The 13,347-nt window shown below is 36.0% G+C and overlaps 1 protein-coding gene across 9 annotated transcripts in view; it reads left to right on the top strand.

Moving 5' to 3' along the window:
- NAV3 (neuron navigator 3) overlaps positions 1 to 13,347 on the top strand; it is an 890,032-nt gene that overhangs the window by 685,617 nt on the left and 191,068 nt on the right. For all 9 annotated transcript variants that reach the window (XM_050749287.1, XM_050749288.1, XM_050749281.1 and 6 more), the window contains one exon: positions 2,451 to 3,474. In XM_050749287.1, the coding sequence (XP_050605244.1) occupies positions 2,451 to 3,474 (1,024 nt within the window). The remainder of the gene's footprint in view (positions 1 to 2,450; positions 3,475 to 13,347) is intronic.

Genomic DNA, 13,347 nt, shown 5'->3' on the forward strand with positions numbered 1-13,347 from the left:
GTCGGTAGTCAGTGGACTCCATCTGCTACTAAGAGTCATTTAAATTATGAGGAAATGTTATTAGTCTTTGAAAGGGATCTGTTGGTGAAATAATCTTGAAACTATTTGTACTTATAACATAGATAATAAGCAAAATATTGGAATCCCTTCACAGAAAGATAATGTATTTGAGTAATTGAATCTTCTGAAGCTTGTAGGATTGGTCTTGAATCAGTCAGTATATCCACTGTTTTTTAGAACACCTTAGTGTTTGTGTATGAATCTAATGAATTTTCATAAATATTCCAAAGATAAGCACAAGTAGACTTTACATGAATATTTATAAAAGATCAATTTCTCATTATATGCTTTAAAATTTATACCATATAAGCATTTTGACTTTTCAGTGAATGGCAAGATTGAAATATAGAATATATAGGCATGGTCTTATACTATTAGTATTAGTCTTTGCTAATTGAAATGAGGAATTGCAGAGGGGTAGTAAGAATTAGAAGTCATTGTTAGTCTACCAATTTGTTTAAGAAAATGTAATATAAATATATTTGTGTACAATATGTTACTGTTAATATCAGTTTCAAATATCAACTATGTTATTTTAGGCACACTTAGTTTTTTAGAAAATAAAACCTGTCTATCTCACACAAAAATTCCTGTAACCATTTGACTTCTTTTCCGTCTCTAACTTCTTTATTTCCTTCTGTTGTATGTCAATTTCTTTTTCTGAAAAATGAGTTAAGACTAGTATTCTGTATCAATTGGCTTGATTACATATGGTTTATCATGTGTTCTGACTTTTTTTTTTAGGTCAGGCATTTTTTTTGAAGAAGAAGACATTTAAAAATAAAAGCATTGTGGTTTTATATTTATAGGCATTTAATAAAATGGAGTGAGCTCCAATTCCTGAATAGTATTAAAATAATATCTTTATATAACATTTCATTAAGCATTTCATCAAAAACAGATTTGTGTTTATTTTTCAATATCTCTATGTTTACAGTACCACTTAAGTGTCTAATTCAATCATCCCCTCATCCCCAAAAACAGAGGGTGAAAGAGGAAGGCATTCATGGTTGATTAAACTTAAGATAAATGACTTGACCAGAATTACAGTTTACAAATGTTAACGCTTGGATGGAGGTCTTTTAACTCTAAGCTCAGTTCTTTTTCTTGATTCTATACCATATTGTAAAATCCTTCCTTTAATTTAGTTTTGTCTTCTTAAAAATAAGACTGTAATCAAGCATTAATTTTACTAGAAAAGTCATGTAAAGATTCACATCATAATGTGACTTCCAAGTGGAATGTCTAGTGCATATGAAATACTTCTATGACAAATAGATTTATTTTCCTAGAACTCTTTTTTTTTTTTTTTTTTTTTTTTTGAGATGGAGTCTTGCTCTGTCGCCCAGGTTGGAGTGCAGTGGCCGGATCTCCGCTCACTGCAAGCTCCGCCTCCCGGGTTCAGGCCATTCTCCTGCCTCAGCCTCCCGAGTAGCTGGGACTCCAGGCGCCTGCCACCTCGCCCGGCTAATTTTTTTGTATTTTTTAGTAGAGACGGGGTTTCACCTTGTTAGCCAGGATGGTCTCGATCTCCTGACCTCGTGATCCGCCCGTCTCGGCCTCCCAAAGTGCTGGGATTACAGGCTTGAGCCACCGCGCCCGGCCTTCCTATAACTCTTAAAAAGTAGCTTGATTTATTCTGACCAGCTGTAGGTGTGCTGGTTAAGAGCAGAGTCTCTGAAATCAGTTCAAATACAGGCTATCTGACCATGAACAAGTTATTCTCTCCTTGCCTTAGTTGCTTTAGCTGTAAAATGGGGATGATAATATTAATACGAACCTTGTAGGATTATTATAAAGATAAATATAGATAGGTTGGTTAGTAGATTATCTGATCTATAGAAGCATAAATTTCAATAATATACAAATTAAAATAAAATTAACAAAAAGCTAAATTATAAGTTATACCCGTATTAATCAGATTAAAAATTAACGAAACGATTCGCTAAACTCCCAGTAGCTTAAGCCAATTTTCAACATTCATTATACAACATATTTTTATAGGGCAAGGTGGAATATCCATTTACTAGTATGGGCTACAGTGGTGGTTGAAAAAGAACACAGAGAATTGCTTAGAGGAGGGATAGTGTTTTACTCATCTTTGAATATCGGTGACTAGCAAATTTATTTGGGTAAGACTAATTTCAGAGGGGAAAATAAAGCATAGTCTCCCCCAACCTCGTACCCCAGAATCAATGCCTCTCAAACACTCTGCATTTTTGAAATATGTTTAAAAAATCACATCAGAGAAGTGATTGATGCCACATGTCTCTTTTCAGTTCAGTGGAGAGAGACTTCTATCCATCAATAGTTTGGAAGTTCTCAATTATGTAATATAAATGATCAAGATTAATTGCCTTTTCTTTATTTTTCTTCTAAACAATGTCCAGATTCCTCCAAAGGACCTCAATCGTCTTCAGGTGTAAATGGTAACATGCAGCCTTCCAGTACTGCTGGGCAGCCTCCTGCCTCTGCCATCCCTTCTCCAAGTGCCAGCAAACCCTGGCGCAGCAAGTCCATGAATGTCAAACACAGCGCCACCTCCACCATGTTGACTGTAAAGCAGTCAAGTCCAGCCACCTCACCCACACCACCGTCAGACAGACTGAAGCCACCTGTCTCAGAAGGGGTCAAAACTGCTCCCTCAGGACAGAAATCCATGCTTGAGAAATTCAAGCTAGTCAATGCCCGGACTGCTTTACGCCCCCCGCAGCCTCCCAGTTCAGGACCTAGTGATGGTGGGAAGGATGATGATGCCTTTTCTGAATCTGGTGAAATGGAAGGTTTTAACAGTGGTCTGAATAGTGGTGGCTCAACAAATAGCAGTCCCAAAGTGTCACCTAAGTTGGCCCCTCCAAAAGCTGGAAGCAAAAATCTCAGCAATAAAAAGTCTTTGCTACAGCCAAAGGAAAAAGAAGAAAAGAACAGGGACAAAAATAAAGTTTGCACTGAAAAACCAGTCAAGGAAGAGAAGGATCAGGTGACCGAGATGGCTCCAAAAAAGACCTCCAAAATTGCCAGCTTGATCCCCAAGGGCAGCAAGACAACAGCAGCCAAGAAGGAAAGCTTAATTCCATCTTCCAGTGGGATTCCAAAACCAGGCTCTAAAGTTCCAACAGCAAAGCAAACCATTTCACCTGGCAGCACAGCAAACAAAGAGTCTGAGAAATTCAGGACTACCAAGGGGAGCCCTTCCCAGTCCTTACCTAAGCCTATAACCATGGAGAAAGCAAGTGCATCTAGCTGTCCTGGCCCTTTGGAAGGTAGGGAAGCTGGTCAAGCCTCTTCTGCTTCCTGTACCATGACAGTGGCACAAAGCAGTGGGCAGAGCACAGGAAATGGTGCTGTCCAACTCCCTCAACAGCAGCAACACAGCCACCCGAATACTGCGACAGTGGCACCATTCATTTACAGGTAAGTTGGCCTCTGCTTATCCACAGTTGTAAATATATTTACAGGCCTACATACTCAAAGAGTGTAACAGGGAAGGCTGATAAAGTAGTGCTTTATGTTGTCATTTTGGAATGTTTCATGCTAAAGACAGAGGCCTAGAATTTAGTGCGGAATCTTAGTCTGGAAAAAAGCTTCCAACAGGATCCAGTTTCATTCCTTCTCTCATTCCCTCTCAGAAATCGAGACCTTCCAAAATTAAACTACTTGTTATCAAAAGCCAGCTAGAAACCAGATGCCACAAAGTTCTCTTGCGTTTATTCGTATTATTGCTACTACCGTACTGCTTCTATTACTAGTAGCAGACTTTTAAAATAATTCTCACTTTTACAGAGTTTATGGTTTTTTTGTTGTCATCTTTGGGAGAAAGTATACCATAATGGTTAAAGAGGCAGCCTCTGAAATGATAAAGTTGTGGATTTCATTCCTAGTTCTGCCACTTTTCAGCTATAAGACATTGGACAAGTTACTTAATACTCTTTAGTCTCATTTTCTTCAGCTGTGGAATAGGAACCATGCACTACTTTGTAGAGTTGAAACTATTAACAGAGGTCATGCATATATCATGTTTACTATATATCCTGATGTGTTGCAAATGTTCTTCAAAAGTTATTTATAAGGCACTACTTTCTCCATGTAAATTTCATATTAATTTCCCCCAGCAAGGCATAGGTTTCTAGGTAAAAGGGGTTACATATATAATTTGTATTACTTATTTGGGTTGTATTATTGATTTGTTTTTTTCTTACCTTTTATTTATTTATTATTTATTTTACTTTGCTTTTTTGTTTTGTAGGCATGAAATACACAGTATAAAAATTTAAAATACATTATTATGCATTTTAAAATATGTATCCTGCCACCCAATTGGTAAAGACAGAACACTTTGCCTGTTGTTCTGTGATTTGCTTTAATCGATTAGAGATGTGTCAGTAACTGCTGCGCGCCCAGTTTTTTCACTGCTTGGTTAGTAAGGAGATGGCCTGAGGATCAATAATGTCTGCTTTGTCCCTCCTTCTGGCAGGTTGGCAATTTAACTACAGAAAGAAAATTTTACAAATAGGATACAAGACCCACTATAATTAAGAAAGGATCAAAACTGTATAGTTTAAAAATTTATTAATTTTTTGAATATAAAACTTTTTAAAGTAAAGCAGTTTATACTGATTTATTTTTTTCTCAATGAAGAACCTAAGTGCTTTTTTTCTGAAGTTTTTATACACTCAGCAAAACAAAATTATTATAATTATTTCATTTACTCTCTTGGGACATTACAATTGAATGCTGCTTTTCTGACTTCAGTAGTACTAATTCATTTAAAATATTTGTATTTGGATCAGATGGGAGTCTGCAGCTCCTTCTGACTCCAGGGTCCCTATTTAACAAGGCGGAATTTAAGATGTCAAAATCATGATCCACATTTCAAAAATGTGAGAAAAAAAATCATGAAGTTTTAAATATGTCATACTCAACACCCTTGTGGATTACAAATATATTCTGTAAAAACATCAATCCTTTCAAAAAATCACAAGTGAATTTCATAGGGAAGTGTAAATCTAGAACTGCTAATTTAGTAGGCTTCTTTCTATAAGTAGCAACAAGCTTTTAAAAAAATTGTTTGCAATAAATTATCCAGTGGATACAAATTTAGTGGTTTCCATTTGAAAATGTAACTTTTAAGTATCAAAAACAGGAAGCAGCACAGCAGCACAGCTTAGAAGTTACAGTGCGGATCCCCTGCGTGACCCTGATGAGTTCTCCACTCTCTTGGAGTTTCCGTTTGACCTCTTTAACAACAAGACTATAAAAGTGAGGCAATGTAGCCAAGTAGCTAAGAAAAGAGGCAACAGAAAGACTGAGGCAGGAGGAGAATGCTTTGAACCTGGGAGGCAGAGGTTGCAGGGAGCCGAGATTGTGCCATTACACCACAGCCTGGGCAACAAGAGGGAAACTCAAAAAAAAAAAAAAAACACACAAAAACGGTGATAGAATATGTCTTACTCTACCATTGTTCAGAAACAGCATCTTGTGGTGGTTGCCTGAGTGGGAATATCAATGCCACCACTGATTAGTTGTGTTACTTTGGGTCATATATGTAAAGATTCTGAACCACAATTTCCTAATCAGTGAAATAGGTGTAATGGTAGAAGCTATCACATTAGGCTATTTTGAAGATTTAGTTGATATTTATCTGTAGAACAGTATCTGCCACATAGTAAACAGCTTTTCCTAAACTTCACTTTCTAATCCTACAAAGTATGATTGATAAAGGATGCCTACCTTGATCGATTGTATTAAAGATTAAAGAAAATAATCCCATGTAAAATTTTTAGCACACAGCCAGATTTTGAGTAAATTACATTAATATCAGTAATTATTTTTATTATTATCAACAATATACGATAGCTAAAAATAAATAAAATCATGGCTGGCATGGTGGTTCATGCCTGTAATCCCAGCACTTTGGGAGGCCAAGATGGGAGGATGGCTTGAGGCCAGGACTTTGAGACCAGCCTGTACACCAGAGTAAGACCCTGTTTCTACAATAAATAAAGAAATTGAAACTGTCTCATAACATTTCACATTGAAGTCTATATACAAAGTAATATTCATGCAAAGTGTTTAAATCAATGCAGAACAGTTTTACAAATAGTAATGTAAATCCTCAAAAGGCAGAGTGGTTACTATTCATTCTTTTCAGCTTTCAATGGAAGGTGCTTGTTTATAGTCATGACATTTGGATTATGTAACCTTTTATGTTCTTTCTGACTTTCACTGTTCTATCCCCATGTAAGAATCCCTCCTATGAAATCCCTGACAATTATTTTTGGAGTTGCTAATCATTTGATGACATAACACTAATAATTTACTATTTTATGTTGGTATTATCATTTGTTGAGTGTTTACTTAGTGAAAGTCTTTGTGTCACAAAATATATGTGAAATTTCTCATTTAAACTTCATCATAAACTGATGAGAAAGAATGTTATCCCCCATTTTCCAGAAATGAAGAAGCAGAGATATTAAGTCAGAATAGTAATAATCTCTTGAGATCATAAAGCTAGTAGAAATTTGCTTTGCTTATCAGTTCTAGCTACATGACAGAAATAAGAGGTATTGTTACCGGGAAAATTCTGGTTAGGAAAATGCCGATAGTACACTTGCAAAATTCTCAATCAGAACTCTTTTATAATTGAAAATGGTAATTGCTGTTAATTAGTATAAATTATATAAGTGTATACAGATACATATATATGATATATAAAGATAGTTAAATAACTTTTATATAATGGGAAGATTGATGGCTGATGGTGACTTTTTTCTCAGCTCAATTCTAGGTTAATACTTATTCCTTCTGAGACTCTAATATATGCTTCATAATACTCTTTGTCAGAAACTGGAGGTTCAGAGTTCTACAAATATAATGTGGATTCTGGAAGTTAATAGATTTCCTATTAGCCTAACTTCCTATCTAATATAAATTATTCTGTACATAGTTTCAGTAAGTCAATTATCTCTACAGAGTGATAAAGTAGTTTCAAATTTGCTGTTATTCTTATTCATTTATCAAATAGATATAACTAAGACAAAATATCGAGAATTAAAGAAAATATTTTATTTTGGTTTAAGAAGTTCCCCATAACTAGAGCTACCTGAAATTGGAATAGGCTGCTTTTTATAGTGTTAAGATGACCATCTGAAGTACTTAAAAAGTGGTAAAGTGACCAGTTACTACAGTTTAGACAAAGGGAAATTGCTGCATACTTTTTCATTTATGTACTCATCCCTCATTCTACAAATACCATGTAACAGAAGACACAATTTTTTTTTTTTTAAAAAAGATCTCTGCCTTCTGGGAGCTCAGCCTACTAAGGGTAGTAAGAATAATATAATCAAAAATATTAAAGCATTACTGTTATGGAAGTATGTGCAACATACAGAATTAATGTAGAAAAAAGAGGGTTTTTTACAAATCTGACAAAATGGAGTCAACTAATGCATCACCAAGAAGTTAAGATAAGGGTAAGAAATAAAAGATGAGTTAGAGTTTATCACAAGGAAGGAAGAATGTTGTGCTATCATCCAAATTTGATATTCTACAATTTTATAATGCAGGCATGATGGGAAAAATAATAGGTAAATTGTGAGCTGCTATGCAAATACTAGTAACTGGAACTGATACAGATACTAATGGTTAGGATTTGTAATTATATGAATGAGAGGCTGCATTAATCCATTTTCACACTGCTATCAAGAAATATCCTGAGACTGGATAATATGTAAAGAAAAGCGGTTTAATTGACTCACAGTTCCGCATAGCTGGGGAGGCCTCAGGAAACTAACAATTAAGATGGAAGGCGAAGGGAAAGCAAGGCACGTCTTACGTGGCAGCAGGCGAGAAAGAGAGGACAGGGGAAACTGCCACACACTTTTAAAGCATCAGATCTCTTGAGAACTCACTCACTATCAGGAGAACAGTATGGGGGAAACTGCCCCCATGATCCCATCACCTCCCACCAGGTCCCTCCCTCTATATGTGGCGATTACAATTCAGATTACAATTTGAGATAAGATTCGTGTGGGGACACAGAGCCAAACCATATCAGAGACTAAAGAAGAAAAGAAACGGAAATAATTTGAATTATTTTTTCTCTTTCAATGACCCCTTCTCCATACATCAAATTTTCAGCTAGTCCTCCTAACCCATCTTCTAAAACATACCCGCAATCAGACTTTCTTTCCGTTTCCAACTCTTGTCTCCTGGTTCAAGCCACCTCACCACCAATTCTCATCTAGTTTCCAATGAGTCTCCTAGCTTCCACTCGGCTCTTTGCAGTAACATCCTTCACACAGCTGGCATTCTCACCTTCTAAAGGCATAAATCGTATATCTTATTCTAATTAATGAAGTCATCTATTAGATTTCCATTACATTAAAAAAATAAAACTCAAAAATTGCACCTGACGTTCCAGGTTCTAAGTAATCTAGTACCCTGTTCACAATTGATCCCCACAACCACATGCAGTCCCCGCTTCCCCCAACACATTGTATCTCAGCCTTTATCCTCTTTCTCAACAAACCAGTCTATCTTGCTTTAGAACATGTCTTTGATATATATGTTCATTTATGCCTGTAACAAATTTCTTCTAGATCACTGCAGGTCTGTCTTGTTTTTAGAGCTCTGCTAATCTCCAACCACCTCCAACCACCTACTCAAGGGGAATATATATTATGCCCCTTCTCAGAATTCTATTTCATCATCATCTTGTATTTTCTTTATACAGTTTATTACCATCTGTTTTTTTCTTGTTTACTTATTAAGTAGTGTGATTTCAGCCACCTCCTAATGTAATGTAAGCTCATTGAAATTAAGAGTCTTGTCTTTCTTATTTAGTAGCATAATTGCCCAGTACACAGCCTACAAACAGTGAAACCAAATAAAAATTGTTAAATGAAACACTGTCATCCTGTGTTAGAATCACTTGCTATAGAAGAATTTTCAAACCTGCCAAAAATGTACACTGGAACAAAAAATATTCTGAAGTCTCTCACTTCCTATAAATGGGAGGGTTTAACCAAAATACAAACAGCTTTAAAATATTTAAAGAATTAAACCATACCTTCTCTTCAGCACATTCATTCACTTATTTTTTATCTTCTTTCAACAACTACCTACTAAATATTTCTTATGCATGAGACCTCAAGGATTGAGTGAAAAATCATACATCCTATGTCATTTTCTTTTTATCGTCCACAATGTAGTAGACAAGAGGCAAGCTCAAAGAGAACTACAAAATGCAGCTGGAAGGGTAAAGCTCCCCAGGATTGAACTAGATTTGTTATACTGAGGCTTCAAAAAAGTGGAAAATTACTTTTAGCTGTTGGAATCAGGGAAAGTAGCACCTGAACTGAGTCCAGAAAGATAAGAAGGATTTGGTAATGCAGAGATGAGGGGGACAGGGAGGGAAACATAAGGCTGAAGGAACCACATAAACAATTTCAATACAAGATACATACGGTGGTCGGCAAGTCAGTCAGTTTCTCTGGACATTGAAGATTGATTGAAGCCTGGTTGTAGTAGAAATTCTTCAAGGTCAGAAATTTGAACTTTATGTATGTATATATGTGTCTATATACATATGTGCTTGCATGCACATGAGCATGTGTGTGGAAAGCATGATCAGAAAAGTTACTCTTTCTTCAGAATGTATAATGGATTGTTTGTAGGAGAGGTCAGAGTAGGATGAACCATGTTAAATGTATAGATGAAGGAGCAACTTACTGAATTTCTTAGGTAGGTTTGTTAAGTCTCAAACGAGGTTCCAGTTATTGGAAGAAAAGAAGAAAAAGGAGAACAGCATAGTTTTTCCATTCTGTTTTTTTAAAACTCCTTTTTTTTATTGTTCCTCTTCTTTCTTGGTGTCTACCCTGAGCTATATTATTTGAACCTGTTTTTCTTGCCTGGAGTTCAAAAATTGTTACCTTACATCCTTCAGACTTTCAAAAAATACCTCCCCTTTTCCCATATGTCATTTTCCTTCCATTGTTTTTGTGTTCATTACATCACAACTATATTCTACATGCTTTCAAGGACATGTGAAATAAAATAATACAGTAATTGGTTAATTATGGAGAAAAGAGAGACCTGTGTGTTTTCCTTAAACCTGTCTCTTTAGAAGCCTCCAACAAAGTTTTAAAATGACACTTACCCAGATTTATAACATGCTGTTTTGAAGTCTACATTCTTTCTTTTCTGACCATTTGTAGTAAATGCCAAGGAAACAATGCAGTGGACATAAAGCAAACGTGTAGAGGCAAAGAGAGCAGAATCAGGGTTTTGAGCAGTTCTCAGAAAAGAAAAATACCTAACCCTAGATAAGGCAAGGCACTATCCATAAGGAGAAACGTATCATGCTTCTTAAGCCCGTTAATTAAATGTAAACAGAGACCCTCTATAAACAACTTGATTTGTAAACTTTGATCAAGAAAATCTGAATTTAGAGTGTTTCCTTCTTTTGATATAATATGCTGTACTTTACACAACCACACCATGAATTCGCAGAGCAGATTTTTATTATAAAATATTTCTGTGGGATTATAGATTTGCCTAACCAAGCCATTGTTTCTTCTCTTCATGTTTTATTTTATGATTTTGGAAACAATTTTAATCTTACAGAAAATTTGCAGGAATTGTACAAATGACTCTCATGTACACTTCTCCCAGAGCACTCAGAGAACTTATTCAGGTTTCACCAAGTTTCACCAAATATGATCCCTTTTAGTAATTCAGGATAAATATTGCATCTAGTAGTTGTCATGTCTTCCTAATATCCCTCAATCTGGAACAATTGTTTAGCCTTTCCCTGACTTTCATGATATTGGTATATTGATGGCCAGGCATTTTATATAATGTTTCTAATTTGGGTTTGTCATGTAGTTCATCATTATTAGATACACATTAAATGTATTTTTTGTCTGGAATGTCATCGAAATGATACTGTGTTTTTCCCGTTGCATTTTATTGGGTGTTTCATGATATGAATATCAATATCTTCTATTTTGGTTGTGTTGAATTTGATTGCTTGATTAAGGTAATATCTGCCACAGTTTTATATTCTAAGTGAATATATTGTCTCCAGTTGTATGTAATACGTATTTTTGTGGGAAGATATTTTGAGACTGTGTGTAAAAATTCAATTTTTTATCTACTTTCACCCACAAGTTTTAGCATCCATTGAGCTTTGTTGCCTGAATTAATAATGTGCTGTTATATGTGACAACTGGTTTTCTAATTCCATCCTGTCTTCTGCGTTTGCTCTCTGGCATTCTACTTTAAGAAAGAGTTATTTTCTCCTCATGATCTATCTATCTATTTAAATTATATGGACAAACAGATTTCTACTGTATTTGTTATAATTCGTTGCTGTCACAACTTACTTTGGTGCTTAATTTTCCAAGATGTGGCCACTGGGAGTCCCTTCAAGCAGGTTGTGTCTCCTTTCCAAATGCTCTATCACTCTGAGAATTTTCTTTCTTTATGGCTCAAGGTGTTCTAGGCTCATCTTGCACATTCCCTAATTTGGCTTTAGATCCTATTCTTTTCTTTAAGGAACTCGTATGTCTTTTTGTATAGAGTGATATTAGAAACCAAGATCTCATTGTTCCTAGGTTTTCTTGGTGGTCAAAACCAAGAAATATATGTGTATATATACACACATACATACACACATATTTAATCATTATTTTAATATTGTATATTATTTATTATAATTCAATGTGATTATTCATGTATACATACATTCATAATACCTCCAATTCCAGCTCAACACCAAGGAGTTTATTTTTCTTTCCATACTTGTGCCTCCTTTTGTCAACCATGAGAAACCTGGCTCGCATTATTCTCAATGTTTTCTTATTTGCTCAGCTCCCCTGAATCGAGCAAATCTTCTATCTACACTAGACTTCTGTTCACCCCAACAGTTTCCTGGCCTTGGCCCTGGCTGTCACCTGTCTGCCTTTCCAGAATGAAGGAAATAGGAAAGCAAGCACATTACTGGTTTTTGAAATATATGTGCTTTTCTTTCTTTTTCATTGGAGTTACAAACAGGAATTACAATACCATTAGTTAGTGTTTCTGACTCAAATCAGTTCTACTTGTGTCTACATTTGTGACCATATCTATATCAAGGTGAATCCACAGGGGGAAATATTTCTTGAATATAAATCAATATGCAAACACTTATATTAATGACATTAAAGATTAGAGGTTTGATAATGTCTAGGATTTAATACTGATTTTCTTTTAATGATTAGTACATAAAAAATAACATTTAGGGGCCAGGCGCGGTGGCTCACACCTGTAATCCCAGCACTTTGGGAGGCCGAGGCAGGCGGATCAAGAGGTCACGACATGGACACCATCCTGGCTAACACAGTGAAACCCCGTCTCTGCTAAAAATACAAAAAAATTAGCCGGGAGCGGTGGCGGGCGCCTGTAGTCCCAGCTATTCGAGGAGGCTGAGGCGGGAGAATGGAGTGAACCCGGGAGGTGGAGCTTGCAGTGAGCCAAGATCGTGCCACTGCACTCCAACCTGGGTGACAGAGCGAGACTCTGTCTCAAAAAAAGATAAAAAAATAAAAAAATATATAACATTTAGGTTAGACCAGTGGATATGTCACATTCGAAGACTGAGTGACTGAGCTGTCTGTTAGCTAAGGGAACCTCAAATGCAATAAAATAGTTCAGAGGCATTTTGATGGAATTAAACTGTAGGGGAGTAGTTAATAGATCAACATTTACAGGCAGCCAGGTTCAAGTACTGGTTAAGCATCTACCAGATTGTTACCTAGGACCAGTTATTTGACCTCTAGATGTCTTAATTTCTTAACTGCAGCCCCTACATTACAAGATTGTTGTGAATTTTGAGTGATATGCCCCAGGAAAATACTAAACACCACACTTGGCACATAGTAAGTGTGCAGAAACAGGTAATAGCTCTCATGGTAATCACTGGTATCATGACTTTTAATTACTACAACTCCCAGTAACAGATGAAGGACCTGGCTTATTAGAATTCTAAATAAATTACACTCTGGAGGCTGAGGTGAGAACATGGCTTGAGCCAGGAAGGGTGAAGCTCAAGTGAGCTATGGTTGCTCTAGTGCGCTGCTGCAGGGGTGATAGAGTGAGACCCTATCTCAAAAAGTAAATAAATAAAAGAAATCTAAATAAACTGTTTTTGCAATGCTGTGTCTTGATGGTTTCAATACTTACTCATAACATGATGACCGTGTTGTAAATGCACAGTGAGGTTGTCTACATAGGACCATGTTGCTG

Source organism: Macaca thibetana, chromosome 11 (genome assembly GCF_024542745.1).
Source record: "Macaca thibetana thibetana isolate TM-01 chromosome 11, ASM2454274v1, whole genome shotgun sequence".
Lineage (NCBI taxonomy): Eukaryota > Metazoa > Chordata > Mammalia > Primates > Cercopithecidae > Macaca > Macaca thibetana.